The 13,021-nt window shown below is 34.8% G+C and overlaps 1 protein-coding gene across 2 annotated transcripts; it reads right to left on the bottom strand.

The window, feature by feature from the left end:
• Nucleotides 1-256: 256 nt before the first annotated feature.
• Nucleotides 257-12,096, bottom strand: LOC113531970 (beta-1,4-N-acetylgalactosaminyltransferase 3). 2 transcript variants are annotated; one of them, XM_034313070.2, is made up of 20 exons: nt 11,830-12,096; nt 10,561-10,604; nt 10,422-10,457; nt 10,221-10,316; nt 9,719-9,809; nt 9,480-9,580; nt 9,127-9,194; nt 8,936-9,011; nt 8,075-8,141; nt 7,036-7,170; nt 5,895-6,004; nt 5,448-5,551; nt 5,303-5,352; nt 5,001-5,187; nt 4,690-4,916; nt 3,545-3,698; nt 3,360-3,432; nt 2,298-2,451; nt 1,205-1,331; nt 257-763 (listed from the first exon to the last, which is right to left on the bottom strand). In XM_034313070.2, exons 1-20 carry the CDS (start codon nt 11,975-11,977, stop codon nt 670-672), a joined length of 2,142 nt encoding a protein of 713 aa, XP_034168961.1. In that variant the 5' UTR covers nt 11,978-12,096; the 3' UTR covers nt 257-669. The 2 variants fall into 2 exon arrangements, with proteins under 2 accessions (XP_034168961.1, XP_026778776.2); XM_026922975.3 differs by having other exon boundaries at nt 258-763; nt 5,001-5,190.
• Nucleotides 12,097-13,021: the final 925 nt, after the last annotated feature.

A 13,021-nucleotide genomic window follows, 5' to 3' on the forward strand; every position in this document is an offset into this window, starting at 1 on the left:
GAATTATGAGTTTTAGTCAAAAGCAGCATAAGGTGTGAATGAATGTATGAATGTGTATAAGTGGTGCCCTGCAATGGACTAGAGTGTTGTCCAGGGTGTATCCCAACCTCACGCCCTGGGGTTCCCGGAATAGGTTCTGGATCCACCTTGACCCTGATCAGGATAAAGTGGTTACTGAAAGTGAGAATTATGTGTATTGAATGTATTGGATGGTATATAACTGGGATATTACATTGGGTGTGGCTTAAAACTAATGATACATAAAAGGGTGTAGATGAATTCCACAAGAAGTGATGACAAGCATCCAGCAATGTAATGGAAACATTTTAATGTACAGTGCACATTACTAAAGCATTCTAATGCTGAAACATACAGAAAGCATACAGAAGCTATAGTCAGGATGGCTATTTTGAAAAATCTGAAAACTTTTTGGTCACTGTGTAAGACCATGCCTCATTTCATAGTTCTGCTGCTATCATTATTATGCAATGTAAAATGTATTATTTACTGTATTATGTGATGCTATCATTATTATGTAGAATGTAAAAATGTAATGTAAAAATAAGTAGATTTACCTAAACCTTATATACATAGTTATGTACAGACTCTAAATACAATATTCACCACTGCCTATTGTCATAAGCTAGACCAGAAACAAATGTCCAAGCTTCATTCCATGTTCCACATGCCTCTTTTTGAATGGAAAAAGTGTACAAAATTCCTCAGATGCAGCCGTTCCACCTCCAGCTTGTGCAGTAGGATTCTGAAAGGGAGATGAGAAGAATGGAGCTAGTGGATGGCAGCATGCAAGACTAAGTAGAGTAGCATTGTGACTGGTCTGAGTAGGCTGTAGTACTTGAATAACACTGAAGGATATTCTCAAACATAAAATATTTGCTGCACTGGGACTTGCTTGGAAATTTTCACCTGCCCCAGTATTACTGTGAAAAATTGTGACATTTTTGCAAGAGCATTATTGTTTTCTGTTTTGACTTACTCTTTCTACAGTTGTTCACACCTCAAAGAAGAGACCTTAAGACTAATCATGAGAAACAACTGCTAACAAGGAGCATATGTTTCTCATGATTAGTCTCAATAGCTCTTCTTTGTTTTGTCTGGGGCTTATTATATTATAATCATACTGTCTGAAAAAAAATATTTTCAAATTGTGGTCTTCCAAATGTTTCTAGTAACCTGTGCATACCTGTCCAGCAGCTCCCAGTCTTCTCCTCCCCACTTGTCTGTGTATTCTTTAACGTTCATGCCTCCAATTCGGACCATGTCTGATTTGTAAATCCCCACCAGACCGTAGCCCTCAGTTTCCCAGAAACCTGTGTCACGTTAAATATTTCAGGGTTGCATATTGGACATGAGCATTTAATATGCTGATAACATCCTGGAGACTCACTGCCCTGCAGAGCTAGAAGTTTTCCATACTGCCAACACGTGATCCAAAAACAAATCACATATCTGTCATGCTGTTCATACGGAGTAAGTGCAGAACAAATGAACAAGCGAAAAACACAACAGCAATCCGAAAACACAAAAGCAAAACCGAAAACACAAAAACAAAACCAAAAACACAATTGCAAATGCTGAAACACATCAACATTAAAGCAAAATGCAAAGGGTAAGTCCTTACTGAACATCACAAAGAAAAAGAATTGCATATTTTCAGTCTGTTATCTAGTCAGCCTAGTAACGACAATTTACTGGGAAGTTACTTCTGTTATTATAGTAAGGAGTAACCGTTTCTTCAGAATAACACGTGTGTTAAATGTTAGCATACTCATAATAATGCCATGCAAAGTGCTCAGCATATCTAGGATAACTTCAGGTGAATGCCCTTGTTAAATATAACCATGAATAAGAGGATCAGTAGATTCATTTAGGCTTATATTCCAGCTCTTTGTTTTCCGAGGTCTCTCAGGCTAACGCGTGCTGTAGCCAATACGCAAAAGGTATAATGTATGACCTTCAATAAAGACCTGCCCTCTCTGTTTTTAAATTAATGTTATGGTTTTGATTTTGCTTCTTGCGTTTTCACACTTGTTGTGCATTTTGGGTTTTGCTGTTGCATTTTCTGATTTGCTGTTGAGTATTTGGGTTGTTAATGAGTTTTGCATTTTGCACTTATGGGCCACCGTACCTTAATGAGTAAGATCTGGTGTGTTGAGAGTAGAGAATTATACAAAGCAATAGACCACTGGGACTTGAAAATGCCAGATATAGAACATTTGCTTTAGTGTTATTGATTATTAGGTACTGCTGACTCTCTAACTGTGTAATATTAGTACCTGTGGGAGCGTGTACTGTGGCTCCACATTCCAGTCTCATCACAACAGGAGCATATACCATCTTCCCCTGTACGCAGTGTTTACGCACATTGTCTAATATCGATGGAGGAAAGTGGATGTGAAGGTCACACATGAACAAAATGCTGTTGTCATCCTGAAGGAAGGAATGAAATTAGGGAAAAAAAGTCACGACTGTATGTATGTACAGAAATTAACCTTAATGTACTGAGCAGACCCATCCAGTCCCATTCAGTAAGATCCCTGAAGGCATTACCATACAAAATTATACAGTCGGGGGTCATAAGTTTACATATGCCTTGTAGAATCTGCAAAATGTTAATAATTAAACAGTATGATCGATGTAAATTGTTATTATTTTGTCTTCTGGGAAACACGTAAATACCTTATGTAGCTTCTGATGGGCAGGATTAAATTAAAAAAAAAAGGATCTTTAAATAAAATAATAACAATTTACACTGATCATCCTTTTCAAAAGTTTACACCCTCCTGGCTTTTAATGTTGTGTGTTGCCTTCTTGAGCATCAGTGAATGTTTGCACCTTTAGTTGTGTAATAGCTGTGTATGAGACCCTCAATTGTCCTCAGTGTAAAAGATGGATCTCAACATCATATAGCCGCTTTTGGAAAGAGGTCAAATAAATGTCAAAAGAATGTGCAGAATCTGGAGGATTTTTCTGAGAACGGTGAGCAGATTAACTGCTCAGGACAAACAAGGGACTCATGAACAACTACCACAAAATATAAAAACAGTCATTGATCATCCAGGTAATAACACACAGTATTAAGAATCAAGAGTATGTAAACTCCAGAACTGGTTCTTTTCGTAAATTCAGTTATGATTGTGTTTTGTGGACTATATGTAAACATCTGTTACGTGAAATAGCTTATTCAGGCCAGTACTACATAAAAAACAAAATGCAATTTTTACGATCCTTCTTTTTTAATTATTAACATTTTGCAGATCTGCAAGGCATAAACTTATGACCCCAAATGTACATGTCCTTTCTGTAATTGTTACAGAAGAAAAATTTTGCTTACATACTTCTACAAGATCAACTCCAACTTGAATTCCTAGTGATTTGGCAAAACGTCCATCCAGGCTCTTGAACTGGTAGCTGTTCATGCACCGGAAAATTGAACACATACACACACAATATAAATTGAGCAAAAATATATATATAAAAATTTTAGATACAATATGAATGAAACACATGAATAAAAACATACCTTGGTAAATTAGCATTTTTCAGTTCCTTCTCTACATCAATATCACTGCTGTTGTAGTCTACAATGATGACATTGAAGTTTTTGTCCCCTGTGATTTGATACACTTTCTCCATTTCTCTGATGAAATGCATGACCCATCTCCCCTGGTTTTTAACTGTTGGAGTCAAAGTGAAATGAATGTGACATGCATAAACTGAAAAGTTGCTTAGTAAGAACGTACCCTTGCTCATTCTAGTATGGAAGGAGAATTTAGCAATTTTATGTGGTTTGATGCAAAAAATAGTAAATCCAATATGATGGACTTGACAGCAGGTTTGTACACTGTTCCTCTGTTTATTTATTTATTTATTTTGCTAAAACTATGGATATTTAGTTATTTAGACACTCTCTAAACATCTAAGCCAATAAACCATCTATACAGTGTATTAAAAGTCTACACACCACCATGAAAAATTGCAGATCTTTGTGAAGTAATAAAAAAATGAAACCCAGATAAATCATGTCAGATCTATTGCCACATTTAATTTGATATAACAACAAACAAAATTGAAGTGAAAACCGAATAGAAGTGTTTTAGAAAAAAAAACAAAAAAAAAAACTGGTTGCACAAGTATGCAATATAGCACTCAGTCTTTTTTTTGGTTAAGTCTACCAAAGTAGCACATCTTGATTTGGCAATTTAATTCCACTCTTCCTTACAAAAATGCTTGTATTTTGCAACAACACAGTAGATTGTCCTTAACCAGCATAAAATCTAATTCTAAACCATGTCAACAGTTGATGTTTAGTATCTGTACACCTTTTGTAGACCAATGACCTGTTGCTTTTTTTCTTTTACTTTATTTAAATGGTCCAGTTTGAGGTTACTGATATGTAGTAGATAATCTGTAGACTAGCAACTACTCTAGTCATAACACAATTTCAAATTCAGACTAATTTGTCATATTGGGAATCAGTGACTAACTAAATCCAGGTTATGCAACTACAGTGATACCAAGATGATAAACACAGCAAAATGGCAAAATACCTATATGAAATTTAGGAAGCATTTGGGAATCAAATGGTCAAGAAACCACATGATCTTATGATTGAGAGTTAGAATAATTTGCTAGCAATTGAGTTCATAAAAAAGCTTTATTTCTGACCTGTCAGAATAACATGGACTTTTGCTTCTGGGTTCCAGGGGAAGTCTGTTGGGCTGCAGAGACCAGGTAATTCTGGATATCTCTGGTTATGTGTGGTGTAAAAGTATTTAGAGATAAGAACATTCTTCCCCTCTTTATCTTCCATCTCCATCTCCAGCAGGTAGCGACTGCCCACACCAGCCTTTGTCTTCTTCTCCACATTTAACACTCGTTTCAGAACCAGATCACTGCAAAAACATTAAAAGTCAAGTTCAGACAAATTCTACTTGTGGGCCATTTTCACAAACCAAGACAGGAGTGTGATCGTTTACCTGCTATTCGCTGTTGACATTAGTTGATTCTTGAAGGCTTTAATTACAGGCATGACATCCTTTTGGAGCATTATGATATTTCCAGCTCTTTTGCAGGTCTGGGTAACAAAATCACTCTGCTTTGAATGGAAATCCACAGGCTTTACATTGATGACCTGCTTCCAGTTTGGCTGGTTCATATTACGCTCTGCTGGTTGGGCAAGTCCAGTGTTAGAACACTGAGTGATCTATCCAATTACCGTAAGGTGAAGGAACATTAGAAAAAGATGAAAACCATTTCTATCAAGCTATTAGTAAGTTACCTTCATCATCTCCTGTTTTTTCAAATTTCAGATATGGACCAAATCCTCCCCTGAAAAGGTAAACACAAGAATACTAGTAAATGACTGTACAGTAAAATTGAAGGTGTACAGTATGTAACTATTATACACATTTTATGTACATTACCCTTGCTCATATGCTTCATCCTTTTCGTAAAAGCAAATCTGTCCCTTAATGTCCTCATTAGCAAGCCTTGTGTAGTCATTTGGGTACACTGAGGAGTAGCGAACCTTTAAAACCACAATTCATTATTTACCCATAATGAACTACATGTCTAATTGCTTTTCATCAGAATTAATAGAATCCTAGCCTCTGATTATTCAGTCTATATAATAATGATACTGTATGATTGTTTTAGGTGTTGTCTTTTGGTAAAAAGATGTTATTTATTTTCACATATTAGAGAACCTCAGATGACTTTTTGGAACAATTTATTTCGAATGCCACGTAATTCCATGTTTTCTCATGAATTATTCTTGCATGCTATTGTAGTATCTCTTGTTCTTCCTTTGAAGAAAGCTTGGGTTAAAGTACTCTTCTTCACAGAAAATACAGTAGTAAAACTGTACTCACATGATTTACACCATCGTATCTCTCAATAGTGGAGTTCTCATATATGTAAATAGGATAGTAGGCACATTTAGGAAACACATTTTCCAAATGGGACTCCTGCAGCAGTGGTACTGGAGAGAGAGAGAGAGAGAGAGAGAGAGAGATGAGGTGGGCCTGAAGCTTGTACTGTAGGGTTGAAATATTACAGTAAAAAATTATAATTTTTTTTAACTAATTCATGTATTAAAGCAATCATTTAGAAAAATAATGAATAATTTTAAATATGCACACTCTCATGGAGAGTCATAAAAATACTTAGGCCATATATTTTTCACAACAATGTAAGTAAGTATATAAGTGCCACCAATCATTGAATGTCCCAGTTAAGAGAATTCAGCTTTAATAGTCCCACATCTTAATAAATGCCATCCTCAGTCACTATTTAACGCCGTACCAAATTGATTGAGTTAATGCTAATATTTTGTCTACTACAGTATTAAGTTATATATATTCATATTTTTGACCTTTTGTCCTGTTTACTCTATTTTGCATTTATCTGTCTGAAGCTTATTGTGAACTGACTGTTAAAGTTGAACTTGACCTGGATTTGTGCTTTTGACTGTGTTAAAACATTTTATTGTGATTTCAACTTTTTATTGTGATTTCTAAACTTTTATACATGGAGCCTCACAATCCCAATTAGTCTCTTGTGTTTAAGAAAACTTTTCAGTGCAATGTGAATTCAGGAAAAGTGCAGGAATCACAAACAGCAAAAAGTGAAGTCACAAATCCTAGTTACTGTAAGTCCTGCTTATATAGCAGTAGTGTCATGTTATCCATAAGCAGCACTTCCTGTGAAGTATGATGGCTGGTTAATCCATTCATTCATCTTCAGTAACTGTTTTATCCTGATTAGAGTCATGGTGGATCAATCTGGAGGCAAACTGGAGAACCCAACAGAAACTCACAGTAACACAGCGAGAACATGCAAAACTCCACACAGACAGTTACCTGAGTTTAGGATCGAACTGGGGACCAGGGAGCTGTGAAGCAGTAACATAAACCTCTAGCTGCTTGCTTTTGTTATACCTTTTGATGCTGACATATTGCGCTGATATAGGACTGGAATTTGAAGATTCTGCTCAAATCATGAATCACTCACTCTTGTAGCTGGCGTCTCGTGGGTCTTCTTTGACCATGTCCACTTCAGGTTTAAACATGGGGTCAGGGCTCAACCTTTGACTAGCTGCTGTTTGGGGGATTATATGACTGTCCACTGCCAGTAGAGAAGACTCATCTGTACACAGAAAAAAATTACTTTTACATCTAATGACGTAGCATAATCATTTCACCAAAGTGATTTAGAAGTGAGAGAGAATGAATGCTGACTGTTGGCCCATAAATGTCTCTTTGGTTGTACTGGGATTTGAACTCAAACTCACACAGAACCTTAACCATGGGGCTCGTACTGCCCAAGTAGTACAACATTTTCACTCATAAGGACCTTCAAGAACATTTCTGCTTTGAGACCCAAAATCTACCTCAGTTATGGACCAAAAATCTATGTTTGCATTCCTTAAATGTTTACAATTCCTATTAAAACAATGTCAACCTCACTCACTAGATCAATCAAAATGTTATTGGTATTGATCGGTGTTTAACATAAAAAATCTGTAATACTTTAATTTAAAGTTCTTTGAACTAACATTGTTTACTACATTATTTCACATCATGCAGTTTATCTAAGGTTCATATTGGTCATTGTGGTAGTATGAACATTGGGTAATGTTAATGTTAATTATTTGGCTTATTTGGTTTATTACTTTATTATAATTAATACAAGTATTGGTTACTTTGTTAATGTTACTTATGATGTACTAATGCTGAAATACCTGGTTTGTTCATGTTAACTTATGTGTAAATAATATCCGTTAAGGGAGTCTTAATGTACTGGATTACTAAAAATTCCAATAAAAAAATAGTAAAAAAAATTTTTACTACTCAGTAGAAAATAACATATCTAGGCTGTCCTAATTGTTTTGAAAATGTGTTGCCCGGATGAGTTTAATTCAGTACTGCCTTTCACTGTATGACACATTATACTGAAACGCACTGTATATTATGTACATAGTATCATGTGGTGCAGATCGATCTTCATATAGTGTTGTAATGAAAAGAAATTTGCTAGTGCTAAAATTTACCACTGTAGAGCGACAGATACTCAGAGGTAATAACTTCAAAATTGCTCTCCTCTTTGTTGAGACGCCACTGAAAACATGAAAAAAAAAAAAGATTCTTAGAAAGACTTGTACATTACAGACAAGGTAACAGGGTTCAATGCAGGATGAAAACCTACTTTGCTCACAGTTTAATTATAATCTGCAAGATTAGTTTGAACCTTGACTTCAGTAAAAGGTGTGGTTCATAGGATTAAAGCCACAGATGTTTGAACAATTTGGCATGTAATAATCCTACTATTTACTGGTAATATTCACATAATGAAATAGGCGTGGTGGCTTGGGAAAACCCTTTACATGGTGAAATTTTCACATTTTCTACTATACATAGTTCTGAAAACTGCAGGCTTTCCTGAAGTGAAATGTGTTTCTCTTTCATATGCATAGTAAAGTTATAGCATTTTAAAATGATAATATTAGCCATTTTAACAGTTGATATTTGATTAAATTTGAACTGAATTGATTAGGCTCATGCCCATTTCGCTATGGCACATAACTATCCAACAAATTGACCAAAGCCTTACATTCACTGTGTGAAGAAATCACACTGGAATAGCAAGGTTTTAGACATCTTTAGGCATTTGTTAAAATGTCTCTTTACTAACATTATCTTTGCAGGGAGATAAATTAAAAAACATTTCCATTCCATTTGGTGAAATATTTTTACTTTTTTTAAGGTTGAGGTGCTAATGTATGTTATAGGTAGAAAAAAACCTAATTTTGACAAATTTATTTTTGCCAGTGAGGCATCTAACTGGTTTTCCCAGGCCACCACACACATATCAATAATGAAATATATAATCCAAAAATAAAACTGATTCATACTGCAAGCTCCACATGATCCATTTCTTCACTTTGCTTGTAGATGATTTCAAAATAATATCGTTGCGTTTTTGAGAGCCTAAAGACAGGGACTATATCAGAATCAAACAGTTCACAACAAAAGTACTGGTCTTGATTTCCATTTTAAGTAAGAAATAATAATAAAAAAAACTTTCAGAAAATATGTTACTTACTCTACAGGCTCAGATATCTGAGATGCAAATTTCTCATATTCCCCTGGTGCAGCCCATTCATTTCCTGCCTGACCAAGAGTGTGCAGTGGCAATAAGGCATGGCAAAGTTCACACAGTAATACATTTTACTGTATATTACATGTCTAATAATTGCATGCAGCCACAATCATTCGTATGTTATTCTATTACTTTATTGCTTGGATCTAATCTAATTACATATGTTATTATTGTAATATGGTGCCTTGCTGAATTTGATGGAGTAGTCCCTTACTTAAGATAAGATAAGATAAGATAAGATAAGATAAGACTTTACTGATCCCAAGGGGAATTGAGAGTACCTTAGAGTACCTTACCTTGCCAAGGAATGCCATAAGTTTGATTTTTTTGGTGCTGTTGTCCGAACTCAGCCAGAACTCTGAGTTCTCATCAGAGGCAATGGCAAAAACATATTCTCCTGGTAAAGAGCAACCAGACAATATTAGAGCCAACACTGCCTCATATTAGAGGTGTAGAGTATAAAAAATGTAGCCTGGATGTTTCATCTTAAAGCCAGACCATAAGCTTTTACTGGATTTTCCAAAGCTGTACGCACCACTTTTTAAAGGATGAATGTATCCAAAGATTCTCAGCCCATAGTTTTCCCATCCAGGATGGACAGCAAGCCTTCTGATTGTGGTACGTGACTAAAAATCATAATGACGCGTTACACATTTGAGATACTTGAGTATCTTCAAAATATTTTAATTAGTGATATATTTTACTTATCTGGATAAACAATTACCATGAATTATTCTATAGGACTGTGTTAAAGATTTGCATTAAATTCACAATCTCTAGAACTTTTATTAAATAAAAAAATATTATTAATGTTTTTATACTAAATAGCTTTAGTGTAGAATTTAGTAAATTTATGTATTATTCCTTACAAAATTAATCAAAGAATCAAAGATGTGATCTCAAATTATGATCTCAATTAAAAATTTCTTTTAATCAAGAATTATGCTGCCTTACAAATCTGCCTTACAAACCTTTACTGACAGCATTAAAATCACAAATTTTGTGTTTGTGTGTGTGTGTGTGTGTGTATCACTAACATGGGGGAACAGAGGAAACAACTCATCCTTCCTTAGTTGATCCACAGATCCTCCACACCAATCTTCAAAAATGTGCATGTTCACTTGACCCAGAAACTGTTCACATGAAAAGTTTGCAAGTCAGTTCAAATGAAATATCTTTAGTCAACCACCAGCATCAAATTTCTATAAAAGCAGAGAATATAGGTAGAGATTTTGCACCTCAGGTTTCCATTTTGGCTGTCCATTTTGTATTGTCTGAGGGAGGAGAATTATGAGGTTGAAGTCATTGTGATTGCCATCAATGGAGAATATGATGTCCATAAATGGAAATGTATAAAAAAAGAAAATAATATCTCACCTTAGTCTCTGAAGACTGCGTATCTTCAGGACTGTCCCAGAACTCTGAAACACAAATGGCTTTATGTTGACATTTCCTTCACCAGATATTGTTCATATTTTACACTTTATATAAAATATCATTCATTGGCTTTTTGTAGTGGAGGATATTAAGAAACATAGAGTGCTGAGACTGAAATGAGCTTTTTATTACTGTAAAAATTTGCACTCATGCACTCATAAAACTACTAAAGTCATAAGTAATGACCAATACATTAATCCTTTATATAAGTCCTTTATATAATAATATTTTAATAGATATCTAAATGCACTATTAAATACAGTCTATGGTATAAATTCACACTATGTGTTTCAAGACCTAAGGCATAAGGGCAAGGTCACAATCTAAGGAAGAACAATTAATTTAATTATCTCTTGACTGCAGTGATTAAAAGACAATTTTCTGACATTTCTAATGGCACGCTTCTAGTAACTATGCAATCATAATGGTATGCACATTATTCAGGACACAGAAGACAGGTTTTACTGCTTTAACATCGCACAGTTGCCACAGCAAGAAGTCATACTGCAATGTTGCTGCTTCAATACAGACATAAGGCCCAAGTCAAAGTTGTTTTTAGAAATAAATTAAAATAAAATAATATAAAATAAAATAAAACCACATGAAAATAAAAGTCTTATAATACAACAGACCTGCCAACCCCAAAGAGGAATAATGCATAATGGTTCCACATAGCCAACATTTTTCACTGTTCATGTGCTGCTTAAACTGACTGATTGTATCTGGGTGCTGTCCAGTGCAGGAGAGCAAAGCAAACAAACTGCATTTTAAATTTTCAATTATAATTACATTTAAAATGATCGGTAAAATGTTACATTGGACAATTCAGTGTAGGCCTATTTAATCTTTTTTTCCCCAGTCCAATTTTTTGTCCTTTTTCTTTGGTGGCTAAAAATTGAAAGTGCAATTTTTGAGCATTTTCATTCAAAAATTCCCTAATAAATATAGTTAACTGACATTAACTATATACTTATTTAATGAGAGCTAAGTAGAAAATATTCATATTTTATTTATTTATTTATTAGATTTTACAAACTCAAAACATTTGGCATTAATTCCATTAATGCTTTGCATTGTTCACTTGTTTGAATGACTTTGTGCCTCGAATTTGGGAATTAAAAATAGTTGAAGTTATATACACCTTAAGAAAGATAATAATAAATAATAAAATGTTCTTTTTAAAGTACAATTAAAAAATGCACTACTCACCAAAATTGGAACCCTTTTTGCCTTCATTCCGATAAAATACAAAACACGTGAAAACAATCAGCATTATTAAGAACACCAACAATGTTCTGTATAGTCCCAACTTTCCATAGCTGAAAAATACTCTCAAAACGTCAAGCTGATTCTTCATATTCAGAGATTGACAATGATCTCAGTGCAAGGAGCAAGAGCACTAATGTGTTAGGCCATAAATGCAGCACTGTATGTCTAATATTGTGGTATGTTTGTTTCATATTGTGGTATTACGTAGTAACTGAAATTGTGAGAAAGACCACGCCTGAAGCTCCACCTTCTTCTCTATTAACCTCCTTTGGATTCCTATCTTTCTCTTTCTCCATCAGTGATAAAGTCAATTAATTGAAGGTGGTGCCTATGCTCATAAAGCTTAAACAAGTTCTTCAGAAACACACCTGCTGAACAAAACCCCACACATAAGGGTGTGTCAGTAAAATTGCAGCAGCCTCAAAAACCTGTTTGCACTGAAGAGAGAGTGTACTTAAAAAGTGTCTTAAAATGATTATAAAAACTGTCAATAAATAATGAGACAATAAATGAATCATACATAAATAAATGCATACTTTTAAAGTAGGTCAGTGGTCCTCACTGGAATTTGGTTCTGTCAGTATTCTGACACGCCTAAGCCAGTTGATCAGCATTTCTTTGTTGTCTTACGATGGGTTTGGCGCTGAAATTGCCTATACTTTTCAAACATATGATTAAAGACATCACAGGTTTAAATGGGTCTGTTCCTGTAAATAGTGTAGCACTAACCACAACATTAAGTCTACATGTCTAGGTCATGGCATTTATCTGATTGGCAATGATCTACCACTGCAAAAAGATTCTGGGCTCTGTCCAAAACTCCACAAACTTTGTAACTGTACAGCTTTTAGTTTAGGTCCCCCCGCTTGGGTTAGCTCCATGGACCCCTTGGTTGAGCTTATATACCTGTCACCCTCAAGGCCTCCCAGTCTTAAGTACACAGAAAGGCATGCAAAGCCAAATCGAGTGCTAAATGACCAGATACTTTTGCTCTGGGCAAGAAGAAAAAACCCATAATATTCCACAAGAAATAAAATTAAATTTGGAAGTGTATAAAAATATCTCTGTAATAATGTGGCCTGAGCCTTGCAGTAAAGGTTGTGTTTCTTAGTGTTTAACTTATAAGTATTCT

The sequence above is a fragment of the Pangasianodon hypophthalmus genome, chromosome 18 (assembly GCF_027358585.1).
Source record: "Pangasianodon hypophthalmus isolate fPanHyp1 chromosome 18, fPanHyp1.pri, whole genome shotgun sequence".
Lineage (NCBI taxonomy): Eukaryota > Metazoa > Chordata > Actinopteri > Siluriformes > Pangasiidae > Pangasianodon > Pangasianodon hypophthalmus.

Bases quoted from the DNA above. Each gene is read 5' to 3' on its own strand.
- LOC113531970 (XM_026922975.3), bottom strand. From the start codon at position 11,977: ATGAAGAATCAGCTTGACGTTTTGAGAGTATTTTTCAGCTATGGAAAG. The intron at 10,605-11,829 runs GTGAGTAGTGCA...TTTGTGTTTCAG, and splicing joins CAAAAAGGGTTCCAATTTTG to AGTTCTGGGACAGTCCTGAA. The intron at 9,810-10,220 runs GTTAGTGATACA...TATGATTTTTAG, and splicing joins TGTTTCCTCTGTTCCCCCAT to TCACGTACCACAATCAGAAG.